The sequence below is a fragment of the Hippichthys cyanospilos genome, chromosome 13, assembly GCF_059441005.1.
Source record: "Hippichthys cyanospilos isolate Australia breed blue-spotted pipefish chromosome 13, RoL_Hcya_1.0, whole genome shotgun sequence".
In the NCBI taxonomy this organism is placed as follows: domain Eukaryota; kingdom Metazoa; phylum Chordata; class Actinopteri; order Syngnathiformes; family Syngnathidae; genus Hippichthys; species Hippichthys cyanospilos.
Window position 1 is genome coordinate 13,131,077 of NC_142381.1, and position 15,439 is coordinate 13,146,515.

General features: G+C 39.2%; 1 protein-coding gene across 4 annotated transcripts in view; it reads left to right on the forward strand.

Annotated features, from left to right (window-relative positions):
• tnmd (tenomodulin) overlaps nt 1-15,439 on the forward strand; it is a 56,566-nt gene that overhangs the window by 11,292 nt on the left and 29,835 nt on the right. The window contains exon 1 of one of the 4 annotated variants that reach the window (XM_088431641.1): nt 10,841-11,067. The exons of 2 other annotated variants lie outside the window; for them this stretch is intronic. In XM_088431641.1, coding sequence (XP_088287767.1) covers nt 10,876-11,067 — 192 coding nt within the window. In that variant the 5' untranslated portion in view covers nt 10,841-10,875. Of the gene's footprint in view, nt 1-10,840; nt 11,068-15,439 lie in introns of those variants that run through there. One more of the 4 variants, XM_088431640.1, reaches the window with a different exon arrangement.

Here is a 15,439-nt window from a genome sequence, read left to right on the forward strand (position 1 = left end):
TTTTTACTTTTCTCTTCTGCTGCTAAAATTGCCCTCCAACCCACAACAGGAGCCTATCAGGTTATGTCAAACAAAATAACAACCGATCCACAGTGTCCACAGTGTAATTTAACTTTGATTTCCAACTATTCCATTCAAGCTCAAGCTGCCTGTTAAATAAAATGGATCTAAAGGGCAAACAAAACGCATAAAATTACAGAATATAGAGATACATTTTTGTTCCAAATTTGTATTCAGATAAATTATTAATTATATCTTTAAAAAGTAGTTAATATGAATAAATAATGGCAGCGTTTCATAGATCTAATGATACCACATTCTTGTGACTCAATAGGGGCCCAGCATGAATTTTCACAGTTCTCCAAATGAGCCACTCCAGGCCCGTCTGGTTGGATAAATCATTTTAAAAAAGAACTGCTCCTCTGTTTGCTATCTAGCCAGATTTAATACGTGAAGCCCAGTTGTTCATTAGCAGGCGAATGTCTGCTAATATTTCACCCTGAACACCACACTTCCTTCCTTGATGAAGCATTTAGCCTTTTACACCAGGAAGTCAGGATAACTGGGTGGGGGAGAGGGCAAGTGCAAGCGGGGAAAAACAAAGCGAATTTGTTTGAAATTGTTGCCAGTGCCTGAGGTGGGAATGCTTGATTGTTGGTGGCTGCAACAGCAGAGCGTGACAGAACTGCAAAGCCCACCGTCAGGTATTTATTGTGCCACACAGCTGGGATGTGAGGTTTTTTTTTTTTTTTTCCCACTCTACCCTCCCCGAAAGAGTCATTTACGTCTTAAAGATTATGCATCTTAATTAGCAGCCCTTCGTTTTGCCGGCAGCTCAGATTTTCGCATGTCGTATGTACGGCGTGTTGTAAACATGCACAAAAGCTCCGTTTGCTCTCCTCATCTTCCCACTTTCACAGCCAAGCAAGACTCCACCGCTCCGTTGTACAATTTACAACGTGATTGAGCTTTCACATTCACTTTCACTCGCCCGGTAAGTCAGCGCCGCTTGCCTCTGCGGACAAAACACCGGCACAAGAAATCGACACACTGGAAATGCACCACTGAGCATCTCCTTCGATGGGAATGTGATGCGGCAATGCAGGAGTTGCTTTTTTTTTTTTTTTTTTTCATGATGCTCTGAGTCCTAATGGTTGATTAAATCTCTATCCTGAAAATAGGCCAATTAGTCACCTCACTCAATATGCAAGGAGAGAAGCGGCATCTAAATCATCACCGCAGGTCTCTGTCTGGTACTCAATCTGACACCTCATGAAAAATAACCACAGCTCATTAGCCTTTTAATGCGAGAAAAATTGTTGCAGCTCCAAAGACTAGAATTTTAATGATATGTATAAATGTTACTTAACCTGCCAGGCTGAAACAATGAGTAAATCACACTTCTTTTTTAAAGATATCATCTTGATCCCAGACATACATGTTATTGGCACAGATAACTATTCTAAGCACGCTTTGGTCTCACACCGGAGGATTGGATGTTTACAATGCTTTAATCACTTTCACTTTTACAATAAGGTGTGTGAAAATAAGAGGAAAATGAGAAATTCAAGCATCGTCTCTACAGATTTATGTAGATTTAGATTAGACACATTGAGCACAGCATAAACTTGATGATTCCCAACGTGTCCTTAAAAAGTAATGAATACTGGACTTTACCCCACCAAATGGCCATAGATATGAATCCTAACGTTTGTGTGTAAATAAGCTTGTCTTTATTGCTGCACATGATCGCCAATGCTGATGTTGCAATGCTAATGTTGCCACTGCCCTCAAATGGCCAAAGATGAGCTACTGCAGCTTCAAATGATACAAAAATAACCCCCATGTTGTTCATTCTGTTGAATGTTGGACAATTAAGATGGCTGTTTTTCCGTTGTGAAAAGAGACGACGAGCACAGCGCTCCTCCTCGGTTGCACCGGGGGTCTTTGACTCCTCTGAGCGTGGAGCATCCTCTGGGCTTTTGTCTCTCGCTGAGATAATTTGGGGCTCATTAGCTGCCTGACAGGAACAAACAATAGCCTAGGTGAAATGTTGCAGGGTTTAATTAACAACAACACTGTAATAAAGTAGACATTAATATCAAGCTCCCGTTGTCGAGCAGCTTTAGGAGTTGAAACTTCTGGAGACTTTGACTTGTAGTGTCTAAATTATCAGTTTCATCCCCGGTTGTTTCTGAACCTTTATTCAGAAAGGTTAAAGGAGAATAGGCTGATATTTGTTGGTTAACTGTAGCTCTTGGTGTGGACCTGGTGGTAATTGAGAGGAGTATCCAGACCATGTCTTTGCAGCACTATAGTCATGGCTGACCTTTCCCCAGGGCGTAGTCAACAACCTTTGCCCTTGGGGATCCTCTTGTCTTCTATAACCTACTGGAGTAAACTGTACTTCAGCAAATTGAATCTAACGGCTGTAATTTATCTGTCTGACCATGTAGTGGCTTCTCTGTCTCGTCAAGCATTTTACTTATCTTTTTGCACTGCAATGTATCTTGCTCATCTTTGATGCTTTCCCAAAGGCAAAAGCAGGTTCTAAAGGGTTCCAAGCATGCTGAGTCGATGCCATCTGGGTGATGTAAATAACTGCTGGTCGCTCATTGGTGGTAGTTCCTGGAGCTCTAGAGAGAAAATAAAATGCTCTAGGTATTTTTTTTCTACCCTTAGTTTATCAAATAATACATGGGCATGAATACCTCGGTAGGCTTTTATTTTGAAATTGTTCCCAGTAGCTAATTGTGACATCACACCTTGACTAGTCCTTCTACTAGAACTGTTTCTCCTGACGCCCGGTATAAACAGTAAAATGTTGTTCTAAAATCACATTTAGCAGCGCTCAAGTGGTCCATATACGCTAGGCTAGCATTATAGCTCTACATTTTGATTGACAGCCTGAAACAATTGCTGTTCCTACTGATCACATTTTCACAAATCGCCTTCACTCAAATATTTTCTTTAGTTGGCAAATCAGCCTCAAACCAGACTTTATGGGGAGAGTTAAAGGGAGGAGAAGGAGGAAAGTAGTGTGCTGTTAAACACTGTTAAAATTAAGTTTTAAAATATATATATTGATCATCAACACTGTTGTCATTCACAATTGAGTCGAAATGTGTTATTTGGTCATCTGTGTTTATAGTTATTTTTCAACAATCAAAAGTAAATATTTTTGTATTTTTATTTGAATACTCAGTATTCAATTCGAATTTCCTGTAGGATATCTACAGTAAATGCCAAAATGACCTGATAGCTGCATCCCTAATTGTTTGCAAAATGATCGACTACAAGTGTTGTAGTTTTGTTTATCGAGTGTATTTTAAGAACCATTTTTATCACATGTATATAAAACTATAGTGTGTCTTATGGTTTGCAAAATACAGTATCTAGGCTATTAACGTGCAGTGACAGGCGGAACAATCATGTGTATTCAATGTTCTTCTATTAGATTGTAGAAAATTATCATCATTATTTCAATGTCGTGGTATTCATTGATGTATCGTGATTTTTTTGGACAAAAATAGAACGGAAAAGACAAGGCGGTGCCTTATTGTGAGTCAACGCAGTTTTATCCTGCAAATCATATAATTTCTTCACTTTTTTTTACCCCTGGAAAATAAGTGCAAAAGATCCTTGCACTTGTAATTCTATTGTTTAAATATTTGGTCTCATGGTGCTCATATTGAATGACGTTACATCAAATACATTAGATTAAATGCAGTATCTATTTCAGAAAGATGCCCAACTTTTATAGTTTTTGACTTCGTAAGACTATGACACCTATTTTTGTGACGCTTTAAAAAAATTTAAAATCATCAATATACCTGCTCCAGTTCACCTCTCCTGACAAGCGGGAGGGTCTCCCAATTGGAGACAAGCCCGAGCTGCTGTAGTGTGAAAGCTTTACTGAATTTAACTTGATGCTACAGACAGAATCGAAGTTCAAATCAAAATCTCAGCAGCGTGAAAGAAACACCATAGTGCAGAACTTGTGAAGAAGCCAATGATTGTGTGATAAAAGCAGCATTGCGGCATAAGTTAGCTTGTGCGAGTGACTAAAGCGAGCAACATTGAATCACGCATTTGTGCGCCTTCTCTGGTCCATGAAATCACTTGTTTAATATTGCCCAGTGTTGTCCTCTGCCTTGGCTAACTCATCTAGCGTGTGCATTCTCTGGATTTAAAGATGAAATTTGTAGACATGTCTTGAGCACCCCCATGTCTTTAAAAGTTGCCATTTAAATTTTCTCTAGTGTGCATCAGGCATTTAGCAAATTGCCACTAAGTGTTCTTAGGTTCCCACACTTGAACTTAAAGAGTCGTTAAAGAAAAAGGCTCGAGGATTGCAGTCAATGAGCCGCACTAGATGTAAAGTAATCCAATGTGACAAATAGGCAGGCTACATTTGGAATTTGAATGTTTTGTTTCAGCAGTGGTCATGATGGACTGGATGTCCATTGGTGTGGAACCAGCATGACTTTGTAATAACTCGCTGTGCTTTTGATTTGAATAGCCCGAGACAATCTTAATCACAAGGGGCACAGTGTAATGTTCCCCAAAGCAAGTTCCGAGTTTTATTGGGAAAAAAAAAAGCAGCTGTGCTGATTTGCAGCCCACTCAGGGGCAGTGGAACAACACGCTTTTCATCAGTACCCAGTGTTCCTCTGTGTGTCTCCGTATCCGACCATCACTCCCCCTTTTATTGTGTCTTCAAGGCACATACACCATGTTTGAACAATTATGGGCCAATGGATGTCCTCGCAATGCTGTTAGGAGTTATCTACCTTGTCTCAGGCATATGTGATAAGAGCTGATGAAGCAGTGGGGACTGGACTGGCTGTTCTTGGATTTCTGTGCCATCATCATAAATGAAGGCGAACATTGCTCCCATTGTGGCACTTGCAACTTTGATCATCTTGCCCGCTGCCGCGTTTTTGTTATTTGTCAAAGAGCGATTACATCTGTCGTCTTAAATGCATCCCGAGTTTTAATACAGCGGAGGTTCTCTGTTTGATCACAGTCCAGAGGTCCGGCCAACATCTTTTGCTCCAGGAGGTAATAGAAATTGAATTAAAACAATCCAGGGTCAAATTGTATCCATCATAATGCAATTAGTCTATATAATTGGATGAAAAGAAAATAATTTACCTTTTCTCAACCTTAATGTCAGGTTCACATGTTAGACATTTGTGAGAAACTATACACAAAGAAGAAGAAAAGGCTTTTTTTTTCTTTCCCATGCATGAGGAGAACGGAGAAGGACTGCACATGTACAATTCAACTGGGCTCTGAAGCAGCCTCTCTGCACCCTCTCTTTTTATCAGGTCAAGAGGTCCCGAGGTACAAAAGTAATTGCTGCCCTAAAGGACTGGGGGAGACATTTGGCAACAATGTAAACGATTGGTTTACGGTGGTGCGGAATGAAGTTTAGAGTCCATGCCTTTATCTCCTTCCTCAGCAACAGGAAGCACGACGGGTCGGGTCATGAAACCCTGTTGGGTCACGGGCCCTAGACGCGTCAATTCCTCTTCTTCACAACTAACAGTAAAAGAAAACATTCATCCTAATCTACCAACATACTGATCACATAACAAACATACTAACTGACTGCAAAACAAACGTATTAAGTGATTGCATAAAAAATACGGGATAACCCCTATCCCAAATGAAAAAAAATAAAATAAATCAACTTTCTACAACAGTTAATTATTTTTTACAGCGTTTAAAAAAAACAAGCGGATCAAAGTGTCTGGAAGATTACCTGAAAATAAAAATTCTAACGAGCAAATAAGTATCATAAAGTCGACTCCCTATTTGCTTTAGTATCTCTCTTTAGGTTTTGAACCTGTGTTTAAAAATGTGAACTCACCAACACGGAACATTGAACAGTATCTAATATCAAAGAAAAATCTCATGAGCAAATTCAGAGGGACTTGTAAAGATGTGTTTTGCCCTTTGAACCACAGGAAGTTCAATTACCACGAGGCTAACAAAATGCTGATTGCAATTAATGCTTTTCATTTGGACAAATTATTACCCTGGCTCTCAACTATCCAAATTGCAGCCTTTGGGTGCTCACAAGCTGTTTCTTAAATGCCAATTGGCTCCTGGGTCGCAGAGTGTGCACTTGTTTGATTTATTTGGAGATGAACCTGACAAAAACCCCAAGTGCCACAAGGAGACGTATTCATAATGGAGGTCACTTTGCTTGTGACACAGCATCAAAAAAAGCTTGTCCGTCGTTACAGCTTACAATCATTTTTGTCGAGGTCTTCCGCAGGTCTCTGCGCTTTGCCTTTGAATGCATCGGACTCGAGATACTGCGCTTTTATTACAGTTTTGAGTGGCATTCAAATACGCATTCAATTCGAGCGACAAAGAGCAGATTGGTCTTCAGATGGGCGTCGTGCTTACTTGGCTGGCAAAGGCATTAAGCGCAACATAAAACGGAGAGAAAATGGAAGGAAGGGGCAGGAGAATCTGGCAGATCACAGTTGTTTGTTGCTTGACTTGATGTAATATTTATGTCTGCTATCTTTTATTATTTCCAAAAAGGACATTTATATGGAATACAATAGCAAATCAGGTTTCTAGTCAGCCTGAGTTTACACTGTAATTTTCTCTGATAGTGGAAATATGTAAACAGGATTTATGTCAAATTGACTTGATATGGAAGTTTGGAAGTTATACAATTTGATTTTAAAATTTACTGGAAGAAAAAAATGCTGCAGTAGAAAGTGGAGCGACATAATGGCCATGGCTACCCTTTGTCACTTTCCAACCTCACTTTTGTCCACCCCCACATCTAGGGAAATATTTTAAATTTGTAACTTTTTTTCTTTACATTTTCACATGCATGCAGTACTTTTAATTTTACCCGCACTCTTTTCATTAGGCTTGTAGTTTCTAAATTCTGTAGTTTCTGATTCTGATTCTGATATTGCCCACGGGCCATAATTTGGACATCACTGCAGTATTCTTAGACTCGACACCTCTCAAATATTTATATTGAATGTATATATACATTGAATTTACATTAGAAAATAAAATGGTTTCATTTCATGAAACCCTGACTGTGCTTGCCGCCCCTGGCCACCCCTCAATGAGGTTTTGTGACATTCCTGGCTACCCCATAGAAAAATTCCTGGCTCCACCCTTGTTTTAGAGTCCTATTTAGGTGTAGTCCATAAAACCCTTAAATATAGCATACATGCACCTTTCGTCTACCATAAACGAAGCTAAAGGACAAACCTATTGATGACTCATACTGAAAATACATATACTTACATGATGTAATAGTCCCATTTCAGGACTGACTAAAGCTTAAAGTCTAAAACTTCTCCAAGATAATCTTTTGTTAGCTACCTATTTCCTGGTCAGTGGCAAATGTTTGGCTGCGATGTGCAATCCGGCAGCTTAGTGATGAAGTGTTGCCTATATGGGTGAAAATACAAATTTGTGCCTTATGGACGCTCGCATGTCTCTTCAAACTGCGAGCTCCTACCTTGTCGCTACTCCCGAATTCTGCCTGGTTGTCATGGCAACAAAAAAGCACCCTGGTCCTCTGTTACATAGGGTGGGATGAGCAACGTTATAAAACAGGACCTCAAAACAGGCTAATTTGAGTGAGCAACATATGTCGATAAGACACCTGGGAAATCTTTCAAATTGAGCAAAAGTGCAAAATGCGTTACTTTAAAAAAAATTGTGTAACCCCGAAAGCATATTTAGGTGATGCCTTCATGGAGAACATAGTGTATTTTGTATGAAGTTACAACTGCAAAATGGTTTGAAAGAAGAAAGAAAAATGTGTGCTTTTAGGAACAAGGAGGAACCATCATATTCCCCCCTGGCTGTTTCACAAAGACAATACAACCCTTTGTTGTTTTCACTTTGATTTCGCTTGGATCATAACAGCAAACTATTGTACACACTGAGCAACAAAACGTCCCAGTCCTAGAGTTAACGTCACCATGGCGGGGCTGCACCTACAGTTCTCAAAATTTCTACTCTTCCCCCCCATGAGCGCGACTCTATTATCGGTACAGTAGCACGTAGCAATATGATTTATAGCCACCGAGAGCACGAGTTGTTTGAAACGACTGCCGTGATTAGTCATATATGCTTCAGAGCCGGGCAAGAAAGGCGAACGGCGCTCCTGTAAATTAACAGCAGCTGCACACTGCAGTCGACCACGGCGAGGTGGTCAAACGCATTGAGCAACCGAGCCGTCGGGGGACAAGGAGAAAGTGGGTCATTACACCCCTTTCAGGTAGGAGCGGGTTGACAGGAAAGAGAGGGAGACCGGTTCCAGATTCAGAGGTTGCCGGATTAATTGATTTTTCCACAGTGGAAATAAAACAACGGAAGAATGATAGCCTGCAGCCTCTGCCAAAATCCGACTTGAGTAGCTGCACATATGCTCCGTATATTCCACCGGGCCGCACACCCACCCAGATAAATCCGCGGGTCATTATTCCTGACAAAAATGTGCTTGTTGAAGAGCCTTTTGAATCACCGCTTGTTTTTCTTTCCATAAGTCGTATGATTTTTTTCCTTGAGGTTGCCAAATCGGCGCAAGCTCCTCAGTCTACTTCGTTATTGCTAATGAGATCCAGTGTTTGCATTTTAACCATCTCAGGGGCAGCGATTTTGCCGCCATCAACAGAAAACTACATCAAAGTTGCTCAAGGCTCACCTGTTATTGATTTCGGTTAGGTAACTTTTCCAAGTTGATCTATGATTGGTAATTGCCTGAGAGGGGCATTTGTCAGTGAGGTGATCAAGAACCCGATGGTCAATCTGTCAGAGCTCCATTTTCGAATGAGGCTGTAAAATGACAAATTTAAAAAAAAAAAAAAAAAAATGAAGCACTGTGATGAACTGTACATGTACACGTGGTAAGGAGTGTCCAGAACTTCTGCTAGCAAGCTAATCTAAACTCAGCTCCTGCCCAAGATGAAAAAATGTCCGTCTTTCGGTTACGATTAATTACTACAAAATAATTTCTTGACACCAATTATTATGTCCCTCTTAGGAAGTTAGCACTATCTGAGACGTTAAAGAAAGAGCACCAAAAAAAAATAAATGAGTGAATTTTCCAGCAAACTGCAAAGGTTTGGTGAAATTCTGAATAGGCAGGCTACTGCTGTACATTTATACATTCGTTTTTCAGGCTAAGATACGATAAACAATCAAGCATAGTAAATCATTTCAAAATATTGGGTGGTAAAGCTGTCTAGTAATAATCATCTGTGGCTGTGTTTTTATTAGCTGTAAAGTTTTGTGGGAGGAGGTGGGAGCGAGCCATGCACCAACATGAGAGTGACAATACCATTGCAGTGTATTAAAACCTCTGTGCTATGTCTTTAATCCTCCCTTAATGTAAACGAAGTCAGGAAAACAAAAGCAGTTAGAGGAAACAAATATAGAACACAGAGTGAGCATAATTGACGTCATTTAAGTCGTTACTTCCAATTAGATTTCCTCTCACTTTTAAATTGCAGTGCAGAAAAGCATTTAAAGCGACCTGCTGCTTTTTTTTCCCCCACGTTTTTTCCCCAAGCGACAGCTGTTAGTGCATTTCTTTACAAGTATACAGAATGATGTGAAACAAAACATGTGACTGGAGCTTTGAGAACAACTCAGGGGCGGCTGACACAACTTTGAATGCCAAAACCACAAAGAAAAATTCAATGTCATTTGGCTTGAGTGTAGTACCATTTCTTCCAAGCGATGGAATAGTGCTTAAATTCCTATTACTGAGTGAATAGAATATTTCATGCAGGCACCTGCTGAAACAACACTTGAGCAATGATCCTATAACTGAGAGCAATTTTTTCCTTGTTTGTTCTTCTTTGTTTTTAGAAAAATTGATATGTAACTTTGAGTTTCGGCCATCAGAAGAAATGGTGCTGTTTTCTTTTGTAAATCGGGAAATAATTCAAAAAGTAACATTGAAATAAGACATTGTCGATTCTATCATTCAGACTTGCTCAAATGTGAAGTTTTAGGGTATGGTATGGCTTGCTGTATTAGCGTATTTGTTGCTGTAGCTGCAGTTGTAGCTGGGTGCTTTGCATTGATGCGGTATGCTAAACTTAAGTTGTTTCTGTGATAAGCAAGCAGTTTACAAAAATTGAATATCACTCTACCTTTGTCAAAGGTGCCCTGAGGGTGGTTTTAGTTTTATTTTTTCAAATTAATCTTACCAGTAATTGCCAGTTATAGCTGTGTGCTTTGCATTGATGTGGTATGCTAAACTTGAGGTGCTTCTACGGTAATCTAGCACCTTACAAAAAAACTAATATCACTCTACCTTTATCAATGGTGCCCTGGGAGTGGTTTTATCTTTTCCAAATTAAATTTACCATTAATTGGACCAACTGCTCTTCCATTTTCATGTCTTCCTTCCGCTCCCCTACCCACAAGACGAGCCTATCGGATTATGTAAACACATTAACAGCCAATTAGTGTCCACTTCAGGGTGTGGTTGACCTTTGTTTTCCAACCCCAGCAGCTCAAGCACAAGAAGTTAGAGATAAAAGTTTGATGAAAATCACTTAAAAAATAACTTTTTATCTACGACTGTAGTTAGTTGATTGCAATTAATCTGCTATTTTGACACCACTAATCGTAACATTGAATGTTTGACGGAAACATCCTGTTTTGGTTTGTGAAGTATTAAACAAGTACTGTCAACTTGGAATGTGAATGTCCAAGTCCAGCCATCCGTTTTTATGCTCCTTATCGTGTTCAAGGTCACAGAGTGCTTTCTCTCTGAATGGCACCCCGGACTGGTCGCCAGTCAGTCACAGGGGACACAGAAACAGAACGTCACTTCAACTCATTTCAGACCTTAAAGAAATGGCATTCTGTTGCCAAGCCTCAAATGGAAGAGTTCACCTATCTCACATTGATCTTTCACCAATAACCATTTGGACGATCCCACAACAATCTGAGAGCGATTTCATCAAGGGCAGAACACCCGAAGGCTACACAGAACAGAGAGCAAACTTTTCCAGACTGCTTCACATTGAAGACACACATCCAACGCCGGTTAGTGCATTAACAAAGCGTTAGTGAAGAAATGTCAAGGATGTACTTTTGGCTATGACCGTCTTCCTTTTATGTCAGTTTGTTTTGTGCCGGGGGAATTTTCACCTTGTTTCTTGTTCTTGTCGAGATTTGTGTGATTATTGGACATCAGTGTAAAAAGGTGAGACTAGCGAAAAGCTTTTGCTGTCTCGCTCCCGTGAGATTGACTTTGGAAATTTGACCTTTTTGTGAGATGTTTTAAAGGATTGTACACGTGTCTGTGATTAATCTCCCTCCGAAGAAAATGTTGCTAAACTATCCAAATTACTGGTCCTGGCGATTTATAGCATCAAATCTTGCTTTCAAACACATCACACAATAAAATTAGCCAGAATGAAGCTGCATTTGGGGGTAAGTTGCCAATAACTTTGTTTTGTAAGATTTTTCCATTAAGCCTGACATTTTGACATGTTCTAGTTCATTCCTTGAGAGGCTAATTGTAGCATTTTTTCCTCAACTGGTCTTTGGCATCAAAGTGATGCTTTAAGTAATTGCTTGGGTGGATTCCCAAAAGCACTTGAATGCCCCTGCCACCTTTGCTTTTAATGGTACATACACAACATACTCATACATACTGTGATTTCTGCTTGGGCGTCCAATAGTAAAGTAAATTGCAGAGGCTCATGCCATTACAACAGCATCTGTAAATATTTCAATTTTTCCTGTTGAACGGGTTGGTAATCCGTCTCCTCTTTACAAAAAAAAAAAATGCAGAAGAGTATGGGCACTAATTATAATGTAGCACTGTAGCAACACTTTAAAAGTGTTTATATTTAGAGCTGCTTCCTTTATATCCTTTAATTAGCATCCAGCACATGCATCAGGCATGTTTTTCATGCTTTTTTCTAAATGTATTATTTGGCCTCCTGAATGTCAAGTCCATTCAACTTCTGAACCACTTATTCTCATTAGCATCGTTTGCAGAGGTGGGTAGAGTAGCGCCAAATTGCACTCAAATAAAATTGCTGTTATTTTAAAATGTCTCACCTAAAATGAAGTGCGTAAAATAATTACTTAAGAATATGCAATCAGTGTAAAAAAAAAAAAATACTCAAGTACTGAATGCCTAGGCAAGGTTCGGCAGCTTTATTTCTATAGCGCATTTCATACACAAGGCAACTCAAAGTGTTTCATGCAAGAACATGCGACATCTAAAAAGTCTTCACAAATATGACAGCAAAGCAGAGATAAAAAATGTTCCAAATGAAAATACATTGACAACATTTAAACCCATTCACAGAAGAGTTTTATACCCATTTAACATGGCTTCAAGCTTTTACAGAATAAAATGAAGTCTGAATTTTATTATATACAAAATTTGCCATTAATAACCTTTAATGCATTGAATAACATTATTCTGTCTGTTTGAAACGCCCAACTGTGTTTGATTGCACCACATGAATACGTGCTAGTGAAAACTGCAGACTTGTGCTGTACCATACAATGAAAGTGTAATTGACAAAGCTTTTTTTTAAGCATTCTAAATGAGGGACGGAATGATTTTGTTTGATGTTTGTATGTTGATGTTAGTCTGTGATGTGACAACAACAAAAATGAGTTTCCAGGACTCAAGCTAGCCATTCCACTGTGGCTATTGAATTGACGCCCATGTATTTGATGTGATTATTTTGAAATTAGCCTAGTGCAACTACAATATTTAAATAGATTCCCTTCCCGTCTCAAAAAGATTTTAACATTGAGCAGCATTTCACATCAAAAGGAAAGAAGACAGTAGGGAGTTGAAATTTTGCCCAGAAGGTGAAAACATGTCAAAGTTCAACCATTTTTTTTGTTGTTTTTTGTTTTTTTTAGATGATCTAGTCATTCTTATCACACTTTTTATATCTACTGTAAATATTAAATACAGTGTAAATATATTACCATTGAAATTGAAAAAAAAAGTAAAATCATCAGCTCTACAGGATACACAGCACTATTCTGCACTTCTTTAAGAAAAGAAAAAAAAAAAACTAATAAACTCCACAAAAAAACTTTACAGCTGTTCTGCACCAGTAGCTCTTTTTTCCCCACTGCACATGTTAAGAAGTTCTGTTGTGAGTGCAAGTTAGTTTACAGGCTCTAGTGCACGACAACAAACAACAAAAGACAAATTGGCAGCGGGCGCAGGGTTTCTTATTCTTCCTGGCAAATGGTAATGCAGTGCTTGGCAACACACAAAGTCATCATCCAGTAGATACATGGCATCTCTTGTAAATTTGTAGCATATTCTATAGACTTTTGACCTGAAACTACTTCAGTGATTTTGCTTTTGTGATATGGCTCCAATGTTTTCCTGATGAAGATGTAAAAGCTGCCTGGCTGATCTAACCTTTTCCTTACTTTATAAAAGATGTTTTTGAAAGTTACTAGAGACTTATTTCCAATAAGCGATATGAATTCATTTCAGTCCAGAATACTTATTTTGTTTTTTCTCTGTAAAGGGGTCCAAAATATTCAACTAGTTTCTTCAAAGGTATGATTAAGGAGAATTGTTCATCCTTCAGTAAATTAGATATTAGAAATTAGATAGCCATTCCGCAGTTTAATCACTCAGCACGAATCTGAATCTGTCCTCTGAGATTTGGATCATGCACCCTTACGTCTCCGGTCAATTCCGGATTTTTGATTCTTTATTTTCACTCACTGACTTCTCAACCACCAGAAAGGAAGACGGAAGCCTCGTTATTTGATTTGGTATCGTAAACATAAGTGACTTGTTGGACCATTTATATGGCAGCTGGTATAGATTGTTAGAAAGCCCATATTGTTGATATATTTGCAGTTATTAACGTTTCATGCATAGATGGAACTTGTTTTGTCTGAGTTGGAAATGTTCCACTGCATTTGGAATGCACCACATAGTTAGAGGCTAGCGCAAATGTTGAAGACGAGTGCCTTATCATTTAATGACATCAAAGTCAACCAGTGGTTTCGTAGCGTCCTTAATCAGTGATTTAATATGATTTTTTTTTTTTTTAATTTGGGGGGGGGGGGGGGGTGATGGTGTGTTGATGTTGGTACAGACCTGATATGAGGGCAATAAAAAGGAGTAGTAAAGGAGGAGTATAGCTAGCTGTTAAGACTATTGCTATGCAATTGACTTTCATCCATCATTTGGTGTGTTTATTTTGGTTTGCCGTTTCACGAGAAGTTTGTTGCCTCTTCCTTGGTAGTACTCGTACGCGGATATGGTTTTTGAATTTTTTTTAACTTTTGGAACAATTTATATCGATTCTGAATCATACTAAATAAGAACCTTGATTCTTTTGTTCATCAATTTTTTTGTCACACCTCCACAAACACGATTAACGATTACTGTATATATGCAGTCTAAGCTCTACAGTTGAAAACAAAGTTCATATAGCACGGAATACACCTTGCTTCAATCTCGAGCCTAGTACTATGCATCATGTGGCACAAAAAATCATAGCACATTTCATGAATACAAGAAACAGAAAACGTTTCCAGTATAACAAAGGCGCTTGGACAAAACACTCAACAGCCACAAACTGAAGCTCGTAGCACTCACTGTCATCGTCTTTACAGACATTAGACGCACACTGCCAAAAGCCTGATTTTCACCCTGTAGCATGGAAGTTGATGACACATTAGTGATTGACCAGTAGTCTCCAAATTGAATTTTCCAAGCTGGCGTTCATCCAGAGCCAGCTGCTTGTATTCATCTGGCGTGGCCAAACAGCAGGCCCCATGTGTTAGTTAGCCGGGGAGTGTTCCTACTTCATTTATCTGAATCCTGCAGGCCTTGGGAGTTGACAGGCTTGCTAATTAGTGTCCACAAGCATAATCCCCGCGGTCTTGAGACCCCACACCATCAGATCCAAATCACCTCGTGAAAGAAAGCAAATGTTCATCCCGCATGGGCTGACAGCAAAAAAAAAAAAAAAGTGTAAATGTGTGTGAAGGCCATGTGCGGCCCCATTTCTGGGTGGAAGATCTATATAGGCTATGAATGATTTCCCTTGTAGTTCCTCATCATTTTCCAGTCTTATCTTTGGATGAATCTGCAGCTATTCTTGTTTGAATTTAATGCGCGGTGCCTCGAAGATCTCGCCTCCCAGGTTTGTTTTCATTACCTGTGCTGTAATTATCCTGCGTTGTTTTTGCTGATAAAACTTCAGAGTGCGCAAGTCTCTTTAATCATCATTATACAAGGGCTTGGATTCATTATTCCGGCAAAGACAATAGTATGCTTGCTTGTATTTGTAAAAGTGCAAATCTGCAATGGTAATTTAGAAAGGATGTAGCCGAGATGTTCCATTTTTCAGACTGTGATACTCGGAGAAGCATTTTAAAGGGAGGTACTCAGGCAAGA